General features: G+C 31.5%; 1 protein-coding gene across 1 annotated transcript; it reads right to left on the reverse strand.

The window, feature by feature from the left end:
* Positions 1-3,764: 3,764 nt before the first annotated feature.
* Positions 3,765-16,504, reverse strand: LOC140954138 (protein DETOXIFICATION 25-like). Its single transcript, XM_035050133.2, has 9 exons — positions 16,277-16,504; positions 9,993-10,242; positions 5,566-6,107; positions 5,346-5,432; positions 5,214-5,270; positions 4,861-5,099; positions 4,498-4,616; positions 4,200-4,286; positions 3,765-4,092 (listed from the first exon to the last, which is right to left on the reverse strand). The coding sequence occupies exons 2-9, from the start codon at positions 10,236-10,238 to the stop codon at positions 4,006-4,008; spliced, it is 1,464 nt and encodes a 487-aa protein (XP_034906024.1). The 5' UTR covers positions 10,239-10,242; positions 16,277-16,504; the 3' UTR covers positions 3,765-4,005.
* Between the last annotated feature and the right edge of the window lie 1,294 nt (positions 16,505-17,798).

The raw sequence follows: 17,798 nt of genomic DNA on the forward strand, positions 1-17,798 counted from the left end.
ATGTTGAGACATAGAATTTCATTACCATATTATGATTGTAATATTAATGTTGCTTTTTTCTATTTAATTATGAATTTCATATGTGTTTAAATGGGAAAAGAAAATGAATACGTGAGTTATTGTGCTTGTACCTATGAATGATTGTTGTGCGGTGCAAGGTAATTATGATATGGTATAAGAATGAGTATAAAGTGTGTGTAGGACAATTGTCGATAACTTGAGACCTCTCGGTATAGGGCAGACTCTGCCAAAATTTCTACTAAAATTTCGATAATCGTTAGATGAGTTCGGCAACAAAAAAAAAAAAAATTCCCACATTTTTTATTGGTATGATTGATATGCCTGATCTCAGGAATGAGAATGTTATAGAGAGAAACATGTTTGCTTTTGTAATAGAGAAAGAGAGAAGAAAAGAAACACTTTTCTGTTAAGAAATTATGAATTCTAGTCTTTTAATTTGGAGTTTATTTACTGATGAATAATTAAATATTCATATTTGTAACACTTTCATCAGTGATTCTATCTATAATATTTAATTGAAAATTTCAATCTAATAATTTTTTTTCTTCAGAAACCCCCCCAAATATCATTAATGACTTTTCAGTCCGTTGGTGATTCTATTTGTAATAAACAGTTTGAACCGTTACATTGATAAATGAACAGTTTCATTGAGAAATAAACGATTCCAAAACTCTCAAGAAAATACCGACGAACATTAACCTTTAGTAATTCCATCTGTATTGAACATAATGAACAATTCCAAAACTTTTGGGAAAATACCAACTATTAGAACTGAGTATGATCATAGATAAAACATTTATATTTTGACCTCATCTATATTTTGGTTGAAGACAAACATCCTCCATCCATCGCGTCATGTAAATGATGCCATGTTATGTGCTCAGTAGTTTTTGGAGACATGAATAATCTTTGCAGTGTAGGAGTAATTGTGAAGTATCTAAATTTTCTATGTGCGACAAAAGTCTTGCCCTAGTCAATTCTAGGATTATAACGAGTATGCCTACATGTTCTATACTCGTTCAATTCTATATTTTCAAGGTAGTACAACATGCAAAAGTTTGGACATATGTCAATTTCCTGATATCCTAGGCTGAGAGGTTTTATCATGGATTTAGTAGCATATAAGTTTTCTTTCAACTTATTCCCCTCATATAAAATGTTTTTTTTCTCATTCAACAATTCTATCGTAATCAGCCTTAATCAACCCATGATCTAACTTAATTGTGAACATGTGTGTAACGACCGATAATTTACTTTGATTTATGCACCCATCTCATAATGTTTCGTCAAAGTCTTCAAAAAATCAAAAAACCTGGCCACTTCTGCATTTGGTTCTTCATTTGCGATTGAACATTCACCTGCATAACCCTGATTCATTCATATCGCATCCATAACAATATTCCTATAAGAATCGCTATTATCATTTATAACTATACGCATGTTACTAGAACTAAAAGTTTTTTCCAACCATCCTTTCCACCAATGTCTCGTAAGGAACATATGGTACTCCATGTGCAAACCAACACAGGCATTTCTCTGTGAATTTGTTTTGTAGAAGATGCATCGTTACAATATTTGGATCGAGAAACTTTTTATTATTACACCTCTTACATGAACATCTAATACCACATCCACTAATATTTTTTTAGATTAGATAGTGCATAATAATTAATAAAACCCTAAACCAAATATCAATAATCTATCTTGAGCAACCCTTTATGTGAATCTCGATAAATTCATTAACGATCATCCATTACTTGTATTAAACATATATAGAATATTGATCATGATAACATGTATTATTTAGTTATGTAAACTAAATAAATTTGCTAACATTGATTTAAATCAAACTTATTCAATTTATTTTAATGGTACTTCTAAATCATTATCAATTATCTATATCAATTCAAATTTATACACCTGTACCGAAATTTTCAACTCAACAATAAAATTAATAAAATATAAATTAGACCCATTAAATAACTTATTATTTATTTCATTACATACTATCTAAGTTACAAATTCAAAACCAATCTAATCAAATTAAAAACAATTTAATTTTTTAAAATATCAAACAAACTTAACATGTACAAATCATACATTTATTTTATAATTTTTTTAAAAAATTATAAAACAAATAAATACACAAATAAACTAGTAATTGTTATCACTTCATGGATAAGTCCACATGGTACTCACAAACATCCACTTTTTCTTCTCAATGTGAACATAATTAAAGGGGATAACTACAAATCAACCCCCAACGAAGATGCATTTCACATTTTACCTCTCAACGACATGCTGAACCTAACATGATTTTAACAAAAGTCTCCACCTTTAGTGTATGTTAAGGAACACGTGAAAATCACAATTTGTAGACTCCTCCACTGTGTCGGACTTTAACAGAAGCTAACGGTGGGGACTGACACGGTAAAATCATGATAAGGTTGAGTTGGTCTTGGAAAAAACCAATACGACGAGGACTTGCCTGTAAAACACTTTATAGGTTGGGGCTGTTTTGTAGTTATCCCTAATTAAAAATAAGACATTTAATTATGAAAATCATTTAGAAATGTGGTTACTGTTATTTTTTAAAATATTTTTTATACTGAAATGCATTAAAATAATATATTTTTTATTTTTTAAAAATTATTTTTGAGATCAGCATGGTTTGAAAAACATACAAAAAAAATTAAATTTTTTAGGGAATGCGGTTTGCACCGTGTTCCCAAATGTTCTAACAGTGTTGATCTAGCGATTAAGGCATTGCTATATTCCTATAAGGATAAGAATACAAGTTCGATCTTTAGAAAGTATACTTATTAGAAAGGATAGTCACAAACCCCGAATGAGACTATTCTCACCCTTTAAAAGAGTGTGAGGATACCCAGGTAAAAAAAAAAAAAAAAACACTAGTTATCTTGTTTGAGAATGTAATAGTGATTACGGTTTAAAAAGTTTTTTGCTTAGAAATGGATTAGAATAATGTTTTTTTTAAAAAAAAAAAAATTTTAATATCAATACATCAAAACGATATAAAAACTTAAATAATAATAATTTTTAATAAAAACAATATTAAAATTTAAAAAAATACGATTTACACCCGTTCTCAAGTAGGCTCGCATTAACCCTGAAATTGCATATGTGTCTCTCTATTCTTGCTTGCCACATGAGTTGGACAGGTAGGCAATGTGCGATTAAAACATCAAGTTCGGGATTTAGTATATTTGGTTTAGAGGTGTAGTAACATTTTTTAAAAAGTATAACCCTTTTAAAGCACAAACCTCACCTTTAAAAACTAAAAATATATTTATATAAACCTCATAAAAAAAAAAAAAACCAAAGCTACCTTCAAACTAAACACTAAATGGTCTGGGTTCGGAATAGAATCCTTGAGTGATGTCATAAACAATTATTGGCTATTTTTCTTAACTTGTAATCTGTCATCATATAATTTCTTTTTTAATATAAATCCTAACTTGTAAAGACAGCATTGATGATGTTGTACCAACATGTCATTGCAGAAGGAACTTATCTCTTCATCTCTCCCTAACATAAATCAAAATAAGGTCCCAATTTAAAAGATTGGAGATCCCCATCTTCCTTCCTTTGTCTCCCCCATGAACTACCCTAACATCAGCCGAAGCTTTGTGCACATTTAAGAGAGCATTGAAAAATAACAGGACGAGGAATATTGACAAGGCACGAGGAATCTAGATACAAAACATAGAAAAGAACTCCCCTGAAAGTCAAATATAAGAGATAGATAAAGCCCAATAAATCTTTGTTAAGATAGACAGAGGGAGAAAGAGAAAAATCAAAATGATTGCAACCCTAAAGGAGAGTGAACCAAGCCAGCATGATATTGAGCCAGCTGAGAGCACTGACCAGTTTGCAACGTAGTTAGCCTCACAGGGAGGGAAGCAAAATTACATCTAAAAATCTGGTTTTTGAACACGCAACAACAAGTAGTGTCCATTACTATCAAGCAAGATTGGAGCTTTCATCTCGATCAGACCCCTCTGTTGTTTCAATAAAAAATTGACCAAGACGCTCTGATGCCTTGTTTACCTGCGTTACACGAATGAAATGTTGTTTGCTTTGGTGATATAGCTGTGAGTTGACTATGGTTTTTTTAGAATATTCTAACATGATAATTTCATGACATCTTTTCAAACCTGGTCATTCCAATCAATCCTCCATGTAAGGTAGGATAGCAGAAGTGTTTGGACTCCAACTCCACCCAACAATCCAACCCACAAACCCTGTATTTGCAGAGAAGAAACTATTGGTAAATAAAAATGCTTCTTTTATAAAATTCAATTTTATCTAGATCCATTCACTTGGCTGATTACCAAAGAGTGAATGGTCAATACTAGACAGTCAAATTCATGGCTTTAGCTTGATTCTCCATTCATAAGTTGAATGTAAGCAGTAGCTATCTTATGATATCTTGACAGTATTGTTCTTACGTACCGTGACCTGAAGATGTGCTACATATCCAAGCAGAATTCCTACCGGCAACCCGATAACATAATAGCTCCCCAGGTTGACAAATGCAACCATACTTTGCACACCAGCACCTACAGCTACACCTGGAGAGGGAATTTTAAAGGTTAAGATTTACATTACCACATGTGCGCGTGCCCTTTTATATATATATATATTGCTGGAAACACCAGCACTTGACTTACTTTTGTCATTGTGAGCGATCGATCGTTTAATTGCATAAAGTAAATTCTAAGATACTTAGAATTAAAGCTGTGCAAAAACTTAATGGACCAGAAAATGTTCACATCGTATTTGCATGTAATAATAGAATTAGAATGAAAAACTTGCCTGTGAGTACTGGATAAATACTATTCAGCAGCATTGAGAATGCTAGTAGAACATGAAGCCTGGACACAGATTCTGCTATTTCCTCACTACTCGTAAACAAGTATGAAATTTCCCGACTAAAGACCATGCACAAAACCCAGAAGATAAGTCCGATAACTATCGAAGTAACAAGGGCAACCTTGATAGAAAATTTTGCAGCTTTGGCGTTGCCCCTTCCCAATTCATTTGATATGCGCACACTGCACGAAATGCACATACATGACATTTTATAAAAGAGATCACTTGCTTCAGAAACAGAGATATAGAGAGACAAAACGAAACTGAGTAGCATTTCTAATGGTTAAAGCAAATACCATGAAGAACCTAAAAACCCAAGGCAGACCATGAATTCCCATCCATTGATGTTGAGGCTGCAACAAGGAATTGGCATAAATCATCTTCTTTTCAACAGCAGCTGTATTGAGATTTGCACAACAAGTTCTTACCAAATGGAGAAAGCAGATATTGCAACGGTTGCGTTCTTCATATATCCAGCTAACAAGACAAGAATAGAGGAATACCATAATTCTAAGCTGCAAGGTTATAGCAAACACAATTAGAAAGCAAGCGGTGGCTATCGAAATCAATGAACCATAAAGCATTAGTAATCTTAAAATGATGCGAGAAATGGAATAAAAAGAGTAAATGGTCAAAATTGGAACTTACCAAATCATGACTCCGGAGGATATTGAGAGCTTGACTAGAGGTAACATATCAGCAAATGCAGCTTTAGTAAAGCCTTTCCATGTATTAGGACACCAACCTCCAAAGATGTACACAAACTCTCCAATAATGAGCAACCAAGATGATATGATGAATGCACTCATGGCACCAGCAAGACCAAAACCAAGTTTGATCACAAATAACCAGGATAAAAGCACATGAAGCAGAAAGGAGAAAGCAGAAAGCCACCCGACAATCTTGTTCTTTTGTTGTGCTTGCAAGTACATTTGGATGGTCAAGCTAAAGACATAAGAGTAGAGGATGGGAATTAACCAAATGGAGATTTTTCCAGCTTCTATTGCTATGTTCTCCTCTTGCCCAATCAGTGTTAAAATCGGTGTTGTAAAAATGAAGAGGGGAAGCAAGATGGTTGCAGTTACACCATCAATGATCCATGATCTCTGCAAGTAAACACCCATCATGTGGTAGTGTCCAGCTCCATATGCTTGCCCGCATAAGGTCTCAGTCGCACTTGACATGCCAATCTTCCATGAGAAAGGAAAAACTTAGGTATGTAAATTATTGAAATAATTGTCTTTACCTTGTATATATTTGGAAGATCACACAGGTGGCAAGACATGTAAAATAGGAAAGACACATCGATTCATTCCTCACTTCCATGGCTACAAAGAGGCCAATACCTTTCTCTCTCTGTTATATTTTCAAGAGAGAGTCAATGCTAATCTTGTTCTGGTTCCAAATTGTTTTTATTTTTATATACTAATTATTTAGAATTAGCTTTCAAAATTGCATTGCTATGAATTTAATATTTAGAAAATACTAATAATTAATTTCTAAGATTCACATGCAGTTTTCCTCATGAAACATGTTGTTATCTATTTTTGGGTTCCCACACAAAAAATAAGAAAATATAAAAAAAATATATTCAAAAAAAATCCAAAACAATAATAGAAGCAAGAAAAGGATGCTGGAATGCCGAAGAAAAATCAAAATTGGTTTAGGAGGTTCAAAAATGCAAAATGTTAAAATTTAACAGTATATTTTTTACTGATAAGAGCCCTAAGGTCAAGGAAAATTCAATTTTAGAAAGAAAAATTCAAAATAAGATGTTTATGGACTCAATTAAATTTTATCCAAGTTTTAATTTGATTTATAGAGGGTTTGATTGCAAGAAAATTGATCTTTTAAGTTAATTTAGGCTTTTATTGGAAGAAATTAAAATTCTGGAGTCCAATTAAAATTTTAAATGATTGATTTAGTCAAATTAGAGGTTTAATTGCATAATTATTAAAGTTTAATAGCCATTTAGGGATTTAATTGAAACAATCCGAAACCAAGAACTAAATCAGAAAAGGCGCTAAAATAAAGGGATCCAATTACAATTCATCCGGGGGGCTTGATTAGAAACTTTTCAAAACAGCCAAGGACCGAATCGAAAATATTCATTTGAATTGTGAAACGGCGCCGTTTCCTTAGACACTATTTATCATCATCTTTGAAGTAGCCGTTTCAGCAGACAAGAACCGCAAGAAGAAAATGCCGCAGATTGCTTGAATGCTTCAGTTATGGAACCGTTACCAAACGTCTTTAATATAAAAGAAAAAAAAAAAACGCATGCAATTTTGGCTATAAAAGCAGAGAAAAAGAACGGAACCGGAGGAAAAAAGACTGGAGGGAGAATGATAGAAGGAGAAAAGAGAACAAAGGGAGAAAGGAGAGAGGAGAGGTGACAGGGGGGGGAGAAAAATAGGAGGGGAGAGAGCCGCACCAGCACTGCCAACGCCATCGTCAGCTCATCGTCTTCTTCTTCCGGCAGCCACTGCCATTCTCCATCACAACCGCACCAGCACCGCACAACGGGAAGGAGGAGACGACAGAGGAAAAAGAGAGAGAACAAAAGAAGGAAAAAGACGAGACAGAGAGGCAAAGAGTGAGGAAGAAAACAGAGGAGAAGGTGGGAGAAACAGAGAGGCAGAAATAAAAAAGGAGGAGGCAGAGTGAAGAAAGGAAGGAGAGGAAGCAGTGTTGGAACAGCCCTTCACACTGTTTCTTCGTCTGCAACTAGTGCAAAGGAGAGGGACTGTTGAACCTTTTTCAAAACTGCAGTATCCGTGATCAAGCTCAGAGAAACTGGAAAAAACATGAATACCAGTAGGCAGTATCAAGGAAAAACAAAAGAAGATGACGAACCAGAGGAACCGGAGGAAAAGCAAATGAAAAGGGGAAAATATAGGGCCAAAACATACTGATGCTTGAGTCTTGCTTCCAGGTAACTCCAGCTTTGCAAGATAATGCACAAAACACTGTGCACCTAGAATTTAATTACATGGTGGCTGTAGCAAGCGTGCGTGACTTATTCACACACGCTGGCGGGAATGAATCCAGCCGGGTCACTGGTTTGGGCCAGTGACCCGGCTAGGCTTGCTGGACCCGGCCCAAAAAAATAATTAAATTTCTTCAAAAATTATTTAAAAAAAATCTGTGATTTTCCACAAGTATTTTACTGCATTTTGATCAATATTGATTTGTATTTTTATATTGTAAAGATACAAATCCAGTATTAAAAAAACCTAGTTTTTGTCAAAACATAAAAAAAAAAAAAAAAAACTTTAAAATGTTTTGTTTTCATGCATACAGCCTAGTCTTTTAAAAAAATAAAAAAAAAATCATATCATATTTTCATATAAAAAAGATTCAAAACTTTATATTAGCATGCATTTTGGCTTTAATAACCAGTTTATTAAAGTTACGAGAACTAGGCCAATATTTCAAAAAATTTCAAAAAAATTATTTTATTTTCTTTTAATATATAGGGTTACGATCTTATACGTAAGACGTATTCTGGATATTAAAATTTTTTTGTTGACGTTAGAACAATTTGATTTTACCCGATAAAATAAAAATCTCCTTACCGAAGAAGACTTTTTTTAAACCATGGACGGACCAACAACTAAAAAACACGACAAGACCTTAGATTTTATCAGATAATTAAACAATGCAACCTACCTTAGGTAGGGTATATTTGGGGTGCTAAAACATTTCATTTACGCAACCAGTCCCCGTACCTGATTTTTTAGACCAGTTAGGGTTCCTATGACCAAAATACTAGATGACGACTCTCATTCCAATTTTTACACTAATAAAAAACAAGAATCTCTTGTCTTCCCATATTTAACAGATTAATACAAGATTTTAAGGGTGGATGTTTTCGCCACGACGCCACATACATACGACAAAACATGTCATGTTCAAACACCTTAATATAATGATATTACATAAAGGAAGAACAATCTTAAAAACAACTAATACACTACTTATTGGAGCCCATGCTCCATGTTATCATTCGAACTAGGTATTATATCTGCTACATGTATGTCAACTATGGTTATTACCTTCTTGGAATCAAAATAATATTTCTTAAATTCTACTTCTCCTCTTTAGGGGAGGACACATAACAAAAAGGATAAATGGATGAATTTACAAGTTCAAGATTATTTAATAGTTTTACCTATATTTATCTAATATTTTGTTAATGTTTTATATATAAAATGGCTTAATAATATTTGTTTTATGTTTTGAAGGTATTTTTTTTGATGTAAAATTCAAAAACAAATAAAATAGAAATAAAATTCAGATCATATTCCAACTCGTGTTAAATATTTATATATTTGATCTCTAATTAATGTTTGATGCAAAACTTGAGTTATAGAAATTAAAATGAAATGATTCTAATGACAATAGAAAGCTAACATCTATATTTTTTTTATACATATATGACAAGAAAAATAAAAAATAAATGGTATGAAAATTACAGTTTTCAAAGATAAGTCTCGTATATATATATGACAATCTAGTTAAACATATTTAGATAAAGCATATATTGATGTAGATCAATACTTTATAAGAAAAACCTAGAGGCCAAGGCCAAGATAATTCAAAGATGAGTTAATTATAGATATATTAATAAGTTTGTTGATCTACAACTTTTTTTTTTTTCAAATTATCTTTCATTATTAAGAAAGGATAATGAAGATAAAATACAAGAATTTTTTATAGCAATGGTTATTAATCGGTATTGTTTTAAAATCAATCTGTTAATCCATACATCTAGATAATATTTTTACTTGTTTACTAATAAATCATTTGAAATGTTCGACATGTAATCTATTGAAATATGAATTCTGGGAAGGTGGAATTGCAATAAATATGATTATAATATAATCAATTAGTCAAACTAAATTAAAAATATTAAATAAACAAACATCTATTATTTTTACTTTACCCAATTCCTTTTCTTACATCAAAATAATTAAATATGGATTCCTGGATTTTTCTCGGACAAAACATCAATTGAAGGGGAGGTCAATTTTTTTACATCAAAGTAACAAAATGTTGAGAGGAGGACGTACCAAAATCCCATCTACAAACCGCAGCAAAATGCTCTGCTGTAGGCCAAATGCTGCGAGATCCAGTTCGCTAATGTGCCCCATGAATAACTGTGTCACAACTATCATTCCAAATGAAGACACACGCGCCACCATTCCAGGAAATGCAATCACCCATAGCTTCTTGGACTCGTTCCAAACCCTCCTCTTCAAGTCAGAGCTGTTAAGCTCTTCCGGGGAAAGAAGCCTCTCTTCCGTTGAGTTATCCATGATCCTGTCAGAAAAAAACTCCAAAATCATTGATTTTCCAAGCTTTTCGTTGAATATAAACTTTACATTGGACACATTTGTAATATACAAACTGGGATTTTAACATTCATCATGACCACATGAATCTTCATATCAAGAACAAGTTGCCACAAAATTCACTCAGAATAGTCTAGCATAAGCTGTAGGATATGTATTTGAATGTTGGATAATCTATTTTTAAGCTCCTTAGGTTTTCGCACCATTAAAATTTGTCAACCATGAACGCATGTACTTCATAAATCAGCAATATGGAAGTGTTTGTGAAGAAAAAGAAAAACAATGCTAGAGACAGAAAAGTAAAGAACTATTTTTGTTGTGATGAACAAGCATGAGAATAAATTGTTGATGCACATTCTTATAGCTTTATCTAAGATCAAGTAGTTGTAATTCTACAAATTAAAAAAAAAATCTCAGATTATAGGTGCTTTTCAAAATGATTTTTGACACAACTTCTATTTCTATTTTTAGAATTTAAAAAAAAATACTTGTGGTATGAAAAAATATTAAATTAATATTTATTTAGTACTTTCTAATGGTTTTAATATGCTAAAAAAAATACATTCATTTTAATATATTTTTAAGCAAAAAGCTACTTTAAAAAGCATTTTGCGTTACAATCTCAAATATATAATAAACAGTCATATGTTGTTGATGTATATTCTCACAAGCATGTTAATGCGGATATAGCTATTGGTGCGATGATAAGCTAGCCAATGTTTGTGAGATTATTTCACCATTGATAGGTTATAAATATGGAGAAAAATGAATTTTTATATTTTAAAATGTTAATGGCTATATTTATAATTCGTTTTTTTTATTAGGTTATTCCAATCATATTATTTGTGCTTTAGATTTGGCGGAATAATTCTCCATGAACCTTTTTTTTGTAGAAAATACATTGTTACAACATCTAGATCGAATTTTTTTTTTTTTTTTTACACCTCTTATATAGATATCTAATACTACATCCACTAATCATTTTTTATATTAGATAATGCATAATTAATAAAACCCTCAATCATATTACAATAATTCATATTTCATAACCCTTCAGGTGAATCTCAATACATCCATGAACGATCATCTATTACTTATATCAAGCCTATATATAATATTGATCATGACAACATATATTATTTAATTATGTAAACTAAATGAATTAGCTAACATTAGTTAAAATCAAACTTATTTGATCTATTTTAATAGCATTCTTAAATCATTACCAATTATCGACATAAATTCAAATTCATATATATTTACCGAAATCTTCAACTCAATGATAAAATTGACAAAATATAAATCAGACCTATTAAATAACTCATTATCTATTTCATTATAGAACCCTAAGTCACAAATTAGAAATCAATTTCATTTAATTACAAATTAAAATTGTGCTTTTTAAAATCTCAAACAAACCCTAACATGTATATATCATACATTTATATATAAAATTTCTCTAAAGAAATGCTATAAAACAAGTAAACACACAAACAAATTACATATACTATAAAAATATACAATAAAAATTAACATTTTAAAATTGAGTTCAAACAAAAAAAAAATGAATAGTTTTTCTTACTTGATGTGGAGAGTCCTTAAAAAAATTGAATCAGAAGAGAAGAGGAATGTTGATAAATTGAGTGTTGGGGTAACCAAATTTGTGATGTGAGATTGGTTTGTAATAAAATGGAGGGGGTTTACTGTTTGTTGCAAAGCTGATGGAGGAAGAAGAACAAATGGGAGGGAGGGGGGTTACTCGCCATGTCATAACTTAAATATTATCAAAAGATTTACGGATGGATTTTACCGACGAGTTCATTTTGTCAGTCATTTCATCTATATAAATGACACATCATTGTACATTTAAGCTTTTTTAATTCTTATTTTCTCATTATAATTCCCTTGGAATATAACAAGGGAATATTTTCATTGGAGTTTACTTATAGATATAGCGACTGACTATTTTGTCAATAAAGTTCATCGCAATCCATCAACATAAATTTTTCGTCGGTATTTCCGTTTGTATTGCTAATTTTATGATAGTTAATTAGTGTGTTTACAAGTTTGTCATAATTAACTGGTTTTTTATTTACCTCATTTCAGATCTTGAACATTACTTTTTACACAAAAAATAATTCGGCTCTACGACGAAGCATAGACATCGAGGCTAATATACTTCTATAAAAATATCAATTAATTATAACTTTTAGTTTTTCTTTATTCTCAAATATACCCCCTGCTTACTATTTTTTGTAAAAATTAACAATCGCACGTGCATTATATGATACTTTTAATATGAATTTGTAAGAATATCCCTTTTAAGTCCATATAAAATATCTCTTTAAATAAAAAAAAAGTTATCATGGACCAAAAAAAACCTCTAGATAGACCCAAAACACTACCTTAAATAGACCTAAAAACACTCACTGGGCTAAGGCTACCAAGCCCAAGCCTAATATACAGTCAGGGGTCAAGGAAAATGGACTCGAAAATAGTAGTTTAAGTCCGTGCTTGGACACCATCTAGGCATGCTGCCCCGCACACCAAGTGAAAGGCATGCACCCCAACACCTTTTTAGCCTGGGTACGTGGCCTAAACCCAACATGCATGGGTCTAAGTAATGCATCTGGATCCATTCTTCACCTTTAATGGGCTCGAGCATCTTGCCCAAGCCCAACACTGCTCGGGTTATTTTTTTAGGACCCTATACGGGTCCTTTAGTATTTCTCACCTATGTTATACATATTATTTAGAGTATAATATAACTCAAAATATCATAATAGTGAAGTTACACTTTAATCCCTCTTCTCTACAAAAAAAAAAAAAGAAAGATAATGGACTATAAGTATATCATGAATCCTTCAAGCCAAAGGTTCACAATCTCTTCATTCTTAATATTTTTAGCATATATATTTTTAAAGTTTATCTCTCTAAAATATCATAGTACTTTCTCTCTTTATAAAATTATTGATTTTACCATTATAGAGTCTCCAACTCCATCAAAGAGGACCTTTTGCAGATACCAGCTACTTATTACTTGGCTTACCAGGCACCACCTGCTACTATCACAATTATCGATCACCTTGTTACCAGGTATCACTTTCTACCAGTTACTAATTATTTGGGCTTTTCATATCAGGTCGCTAGATACCTTAATTATGAAAAATGAATCAAATTGCTTGAATTAAGAGATTAACTAATTATATAACACATCATTTTTATTTTTAAGCATCTTGAATTTTAGGAATCAACTTGTTTGATGCAATGTAATATTGGGGATTTGGTGGGATCATTAATTCTTACTCAGTTACTCAAATTGTTGGCATCATGGATCATTAATATTGTTCTTTAGAAAAAAAAAATATGATAAAGATATTTCATTTCCTTTACCATTATCTACTTCTTTAGATATTTTACCACAATACAAGAAATATTCATCACCGGTTCATTTAACTACTATTACTAATATTAAGATGATGGAGTATGAATTTTCAAAAAGGCTTTCTATATTTATTAAAATAAATAAAGGATGGTATAATGGCTCTCAAATAACTATCTCAATCAAAAAATTTAAATAATTAAAAGAGAGTCATTTAAACTTAAAAATTGCATAAATTTTTCTAATTTCTGTTTAATTTTTAATTTAATCAAAAGTAAAGAGAATTTTGAGATTCAAACTCCTAATTTAAGCATCTCAATCTAAAATTTTAAGTTATTACTCTAATAATGGTTTTATGTTAACTCTAACAATAGTTCACAGGACATAAAAAAAACCCAACCTCAAATTAAGATTCACCAAGACTAAATTTACTATTTAATTTTTTTAGTTTGAAAACTTCTTAAGGGCATTTTAAAGATAGGTTTTCATGAATTTCATAATTCGGTCCCATTTTGATTCTTAAATTCATTTATATCACAGTTTGGTCTATGAATGTAAAAAGAGGGGAGAAATTTGAAAAGAGAGAAAGCAGCAATGAATCCTATTCTAGTGATAATTGTCGATCTTGGCTTCAATTATGTTAATCTTGGTGAGGAAAATTTGTTTACACCGGTTCCTATCCATGAAATAGTAGGGGGGGGGGGGAAGAGATCGAAATCCCAAAATAAATTTGAATATTTGGATTTCATTTGATTTTTTGTGTTTTTGAATGTATTAAAATGTGTTTCAAACTATATAATTAATTCTTAAAGTAGCATTTAGTTACTATTTTAAAACAAAAAAAAATAGAAATAATAGGGATTGAAGGGATATGTATTTTTATTTTAAAAAAAAAAAAAGTATAAAGATTTATTTTAAAATTGTTTTAGAGATAAATTATTTTTTGTATTTCTATCTTTATTTATTTAATCAAACATATTTATATTTTTTTATGTATTTGTCCCTTCCGTCCTGAGCAGTAGCAAACGCAACATTAAAATCGTTTCATTAATTTTGAGACAAGTCGGAAAAATTAGGTTTGAAAGATAAAAAATTATAGGGGAAGTTATAGGGGACAATGGGTTTCCTATCCATGAGCGCACAGTCCTAGTTCTCAAAGCAAAACAACGTGTTTCCTTGCAAGCCTAGTCTTTATTATCATTATTTTATTTTTTTATCAATTTAATTATAAATTTTTGTTCAATTTATTTGGTTAACTGATCATACATCCATATAAAAAAACGATATATTTTCAGGTTTTAGATTAAATTTATGTTCTATATCACTCATATTATTTAAAATTTATTCCTTCAATTTCTAATCTTATGAAAAATTAGTGTTCAATTTATTTTTCTCCTTTTTTTATTTTTAGGAAATTTTATTTTCTAAGAATTATTATTATTACTTTTCTTTATGTATGGATTTTGGAATAAAAAAAATTTAGAACATGATTAATTTTTCTTTTTTAATGATAAATCAATATAGCTTAATTATAAGTAAAGATTCTCGAAATTTAAATGAAAGTAACATGGCTTTAAATATATATTTAATATAAAAGTTAAAAAAATATTGCGAATAATCAATCTGTCCTAATTTTTTTGAAGAACAAATCTAAAAATAATTTAATAATAATTGAAAGCAAGAAGTAAAAACAAATAATAATTGATCTATGTGTGAAGCTCATGTACAAGGACTAGTCCATAGGGCCTATAAACGAAAAGGAAATTAGAAAAAGAGTAGCGTCTTGGCTGGTAGTTGCAAACTTAGGTTTTTTATTTTCAAATTGGCAGTTGCAAGCGATTAGTTGAACACGTAAAGTGCATTAGCTGGATATCAAATTCCAGTTCGTGAATAACTTGTAATTACTAAACTAGGGAAAGCCAAATACTAGTTGGTAACTTAAAAAAGTAGCATGCGCTAGCTTAATCTAACAAAGATAAGGATTATCTTCCTTCGACAGGTTGCTGTACGTTTGAAATGAAGTTAGGGCTCCTAATCGAATACACGGGAATTTGGTAGTAAATGGGAGAGACGACGAAGGATGAAATGATGCCTAAATTCCCTAAAAGAGTACATGTCTTGGTTTTTAAATTGGTAATTACAATTACTAGATCTTTGCAAAATGATTCTGAGATAGTATTTGCATGGAATTATTGAATGAAAATGGGATGGTCTGTGTGAACCATTCCATCATCTTGGTCTCTTTTTTCTTTCTTTTCTAGACTAATGGTTTATTGCTGCGTGCCATTGATGAGACTGGAAAAATTGATTACAGACAAATTGATTTCCTACTGGAATCAGTCTCTTGATACCAGTCTTCCTCCAAAGGTTTGAATCTTATAATCACTGGAGTTCCTAGCTTATGATATATAATATATACGAGAGGATGATAATATCCTATTATGTAGCTTGAAATTTGTTGACACTAGCGGTCTGAATGTCATAGAATGAAGGGGAACAACATCGTCACTACTCGTTTATACTAATTAAGGAAAAGCAGAACAAGAACATGAAATGTTCAAACAAATAAAAACAGGAAAGGGAAAGTAGGCATAACACTCTTTATAATTTGCATGCGTACCTGTTAAGACTGAAACAGGTTGAAGCTCACTGCGCTTCAGCCTTGGATTATTGTCGACTCGAGAAAATGGAAAAAGCGAGAAGGGAATGCGTCTTTGTTAACAAGGCAGTAGCAACTAGCCAGAGTGCAAGATACTGACTTATGGACGGTAGTGAGAAGATGTAAATGTCCAATAAAACTACTAGGGATAAACCAATATTGTAATCCTACGGCCTTGGTTTGTTCTGTGAGAGATAGATACATGAGATTTTTAACTTCAAATATATATATATATATATATATATAATATATATATTATATATATATATATATTATATTGAAGATCTAAAGAAAGCCGACGCCCTCATATCTCTGTGTCCATTAAGATTACTTGAATAAACCAGAGTGGGCCTTGGTTTGTTCTGTGAGAGAGAGATACATGAGGTTGGGTTGAGAAAGAGCAAAATGAAAGCGTAGAAGTTGCATTCATCTTGGCTGGCAGTTGCAAACTTAGGTCTCGTTTTTCAAATTGGTAGTTGCAAACGATTACTTGAGCATTTAATGTATTCTCCACGACACGATAAGCTCATAAATGTAGATTACATTTGTGACCAACTTGTTAAGCAAGGGAAACCAAATACTAGTTTACGTGTGTGGTTAGTGACGAAAAAAAGTAGCATGCGCTTGATCCAACGAAGATAAGGATTATCTTCCTTCAATGATATTGAAAAATGGTCGTCATCAGTTCAAAAATGAAGTTAGGGCTCGTAATCGCAAGGAAATGGGAGAGATGAAGTATGAAATGATACTCAAATTCCCTGGAAGACATGTCTTGGCTTTTTAACCAAGTAATTACGTAAAATGACTCTGAGATAGTGCGGAATTATTGAATGAAAATGAGATGCTCCATACATGTGAACCATTCCATTTCTCTTTCCCTTTTATCATCTTGGTCTCTCTCTCTCTACTACTGTCTTGTTGCTCCTTGCCAAAGATGAGATTGGCAAAATTGATTTCAGAAAAATTGGTTTCCTACTGGGCTCTAATAATAATATCAGTCTTGTTCCAAAGGTTTGACTCTTATAATAATATAATATTTAAGAGGGGATAATATCCTATAATGTGTCTTCAAATTCGGAGACCTTAATGATCGCAAAATGAATGTCGGCAGAACTAACAACATTGTCACTACTCGTCTATATATGTGCACTATAAAAAGGACCACATTTGTATTAATGGGATGAAATATATAGTTAAGGAAAAGCAAGCAGAAGTTAGAGTAATGTCCACAGAGAGAGAGAGAGAGAGAGAGAGGAGAGACGTTGGGACACCTGGGAAGGAGTGCAGTGTGTCTGTTTTCTCCCTGTTCTTTCTATGGTTATATATTCATTTATTAGAAAATCAAAATTGGTGAATAGATAAAGAAAAGGGAGAAACGAAGAATGGTTGGTGGCTTGTTCGTTGATGGAAGAATGTGTGCGAACAATCCAATCTACAACTTGTATATTAGATAGGTAATTAAAGAGAATTTTATTTTATATTA

Source organism: Populus alba, chromosome 13 (genome assembly GCF_005239225.2).
Source record: "Populus alba chromosome 13, ASM523922v2, whole genome shotgun sequence".
Classification (NCBI taxonomy): domain Eukaryota; kingdom Viridiplantae; phylum Streptophyta; class Magnoliopsida; order Malpighiales; family Salicaceae; genus Populus; species Populus alba.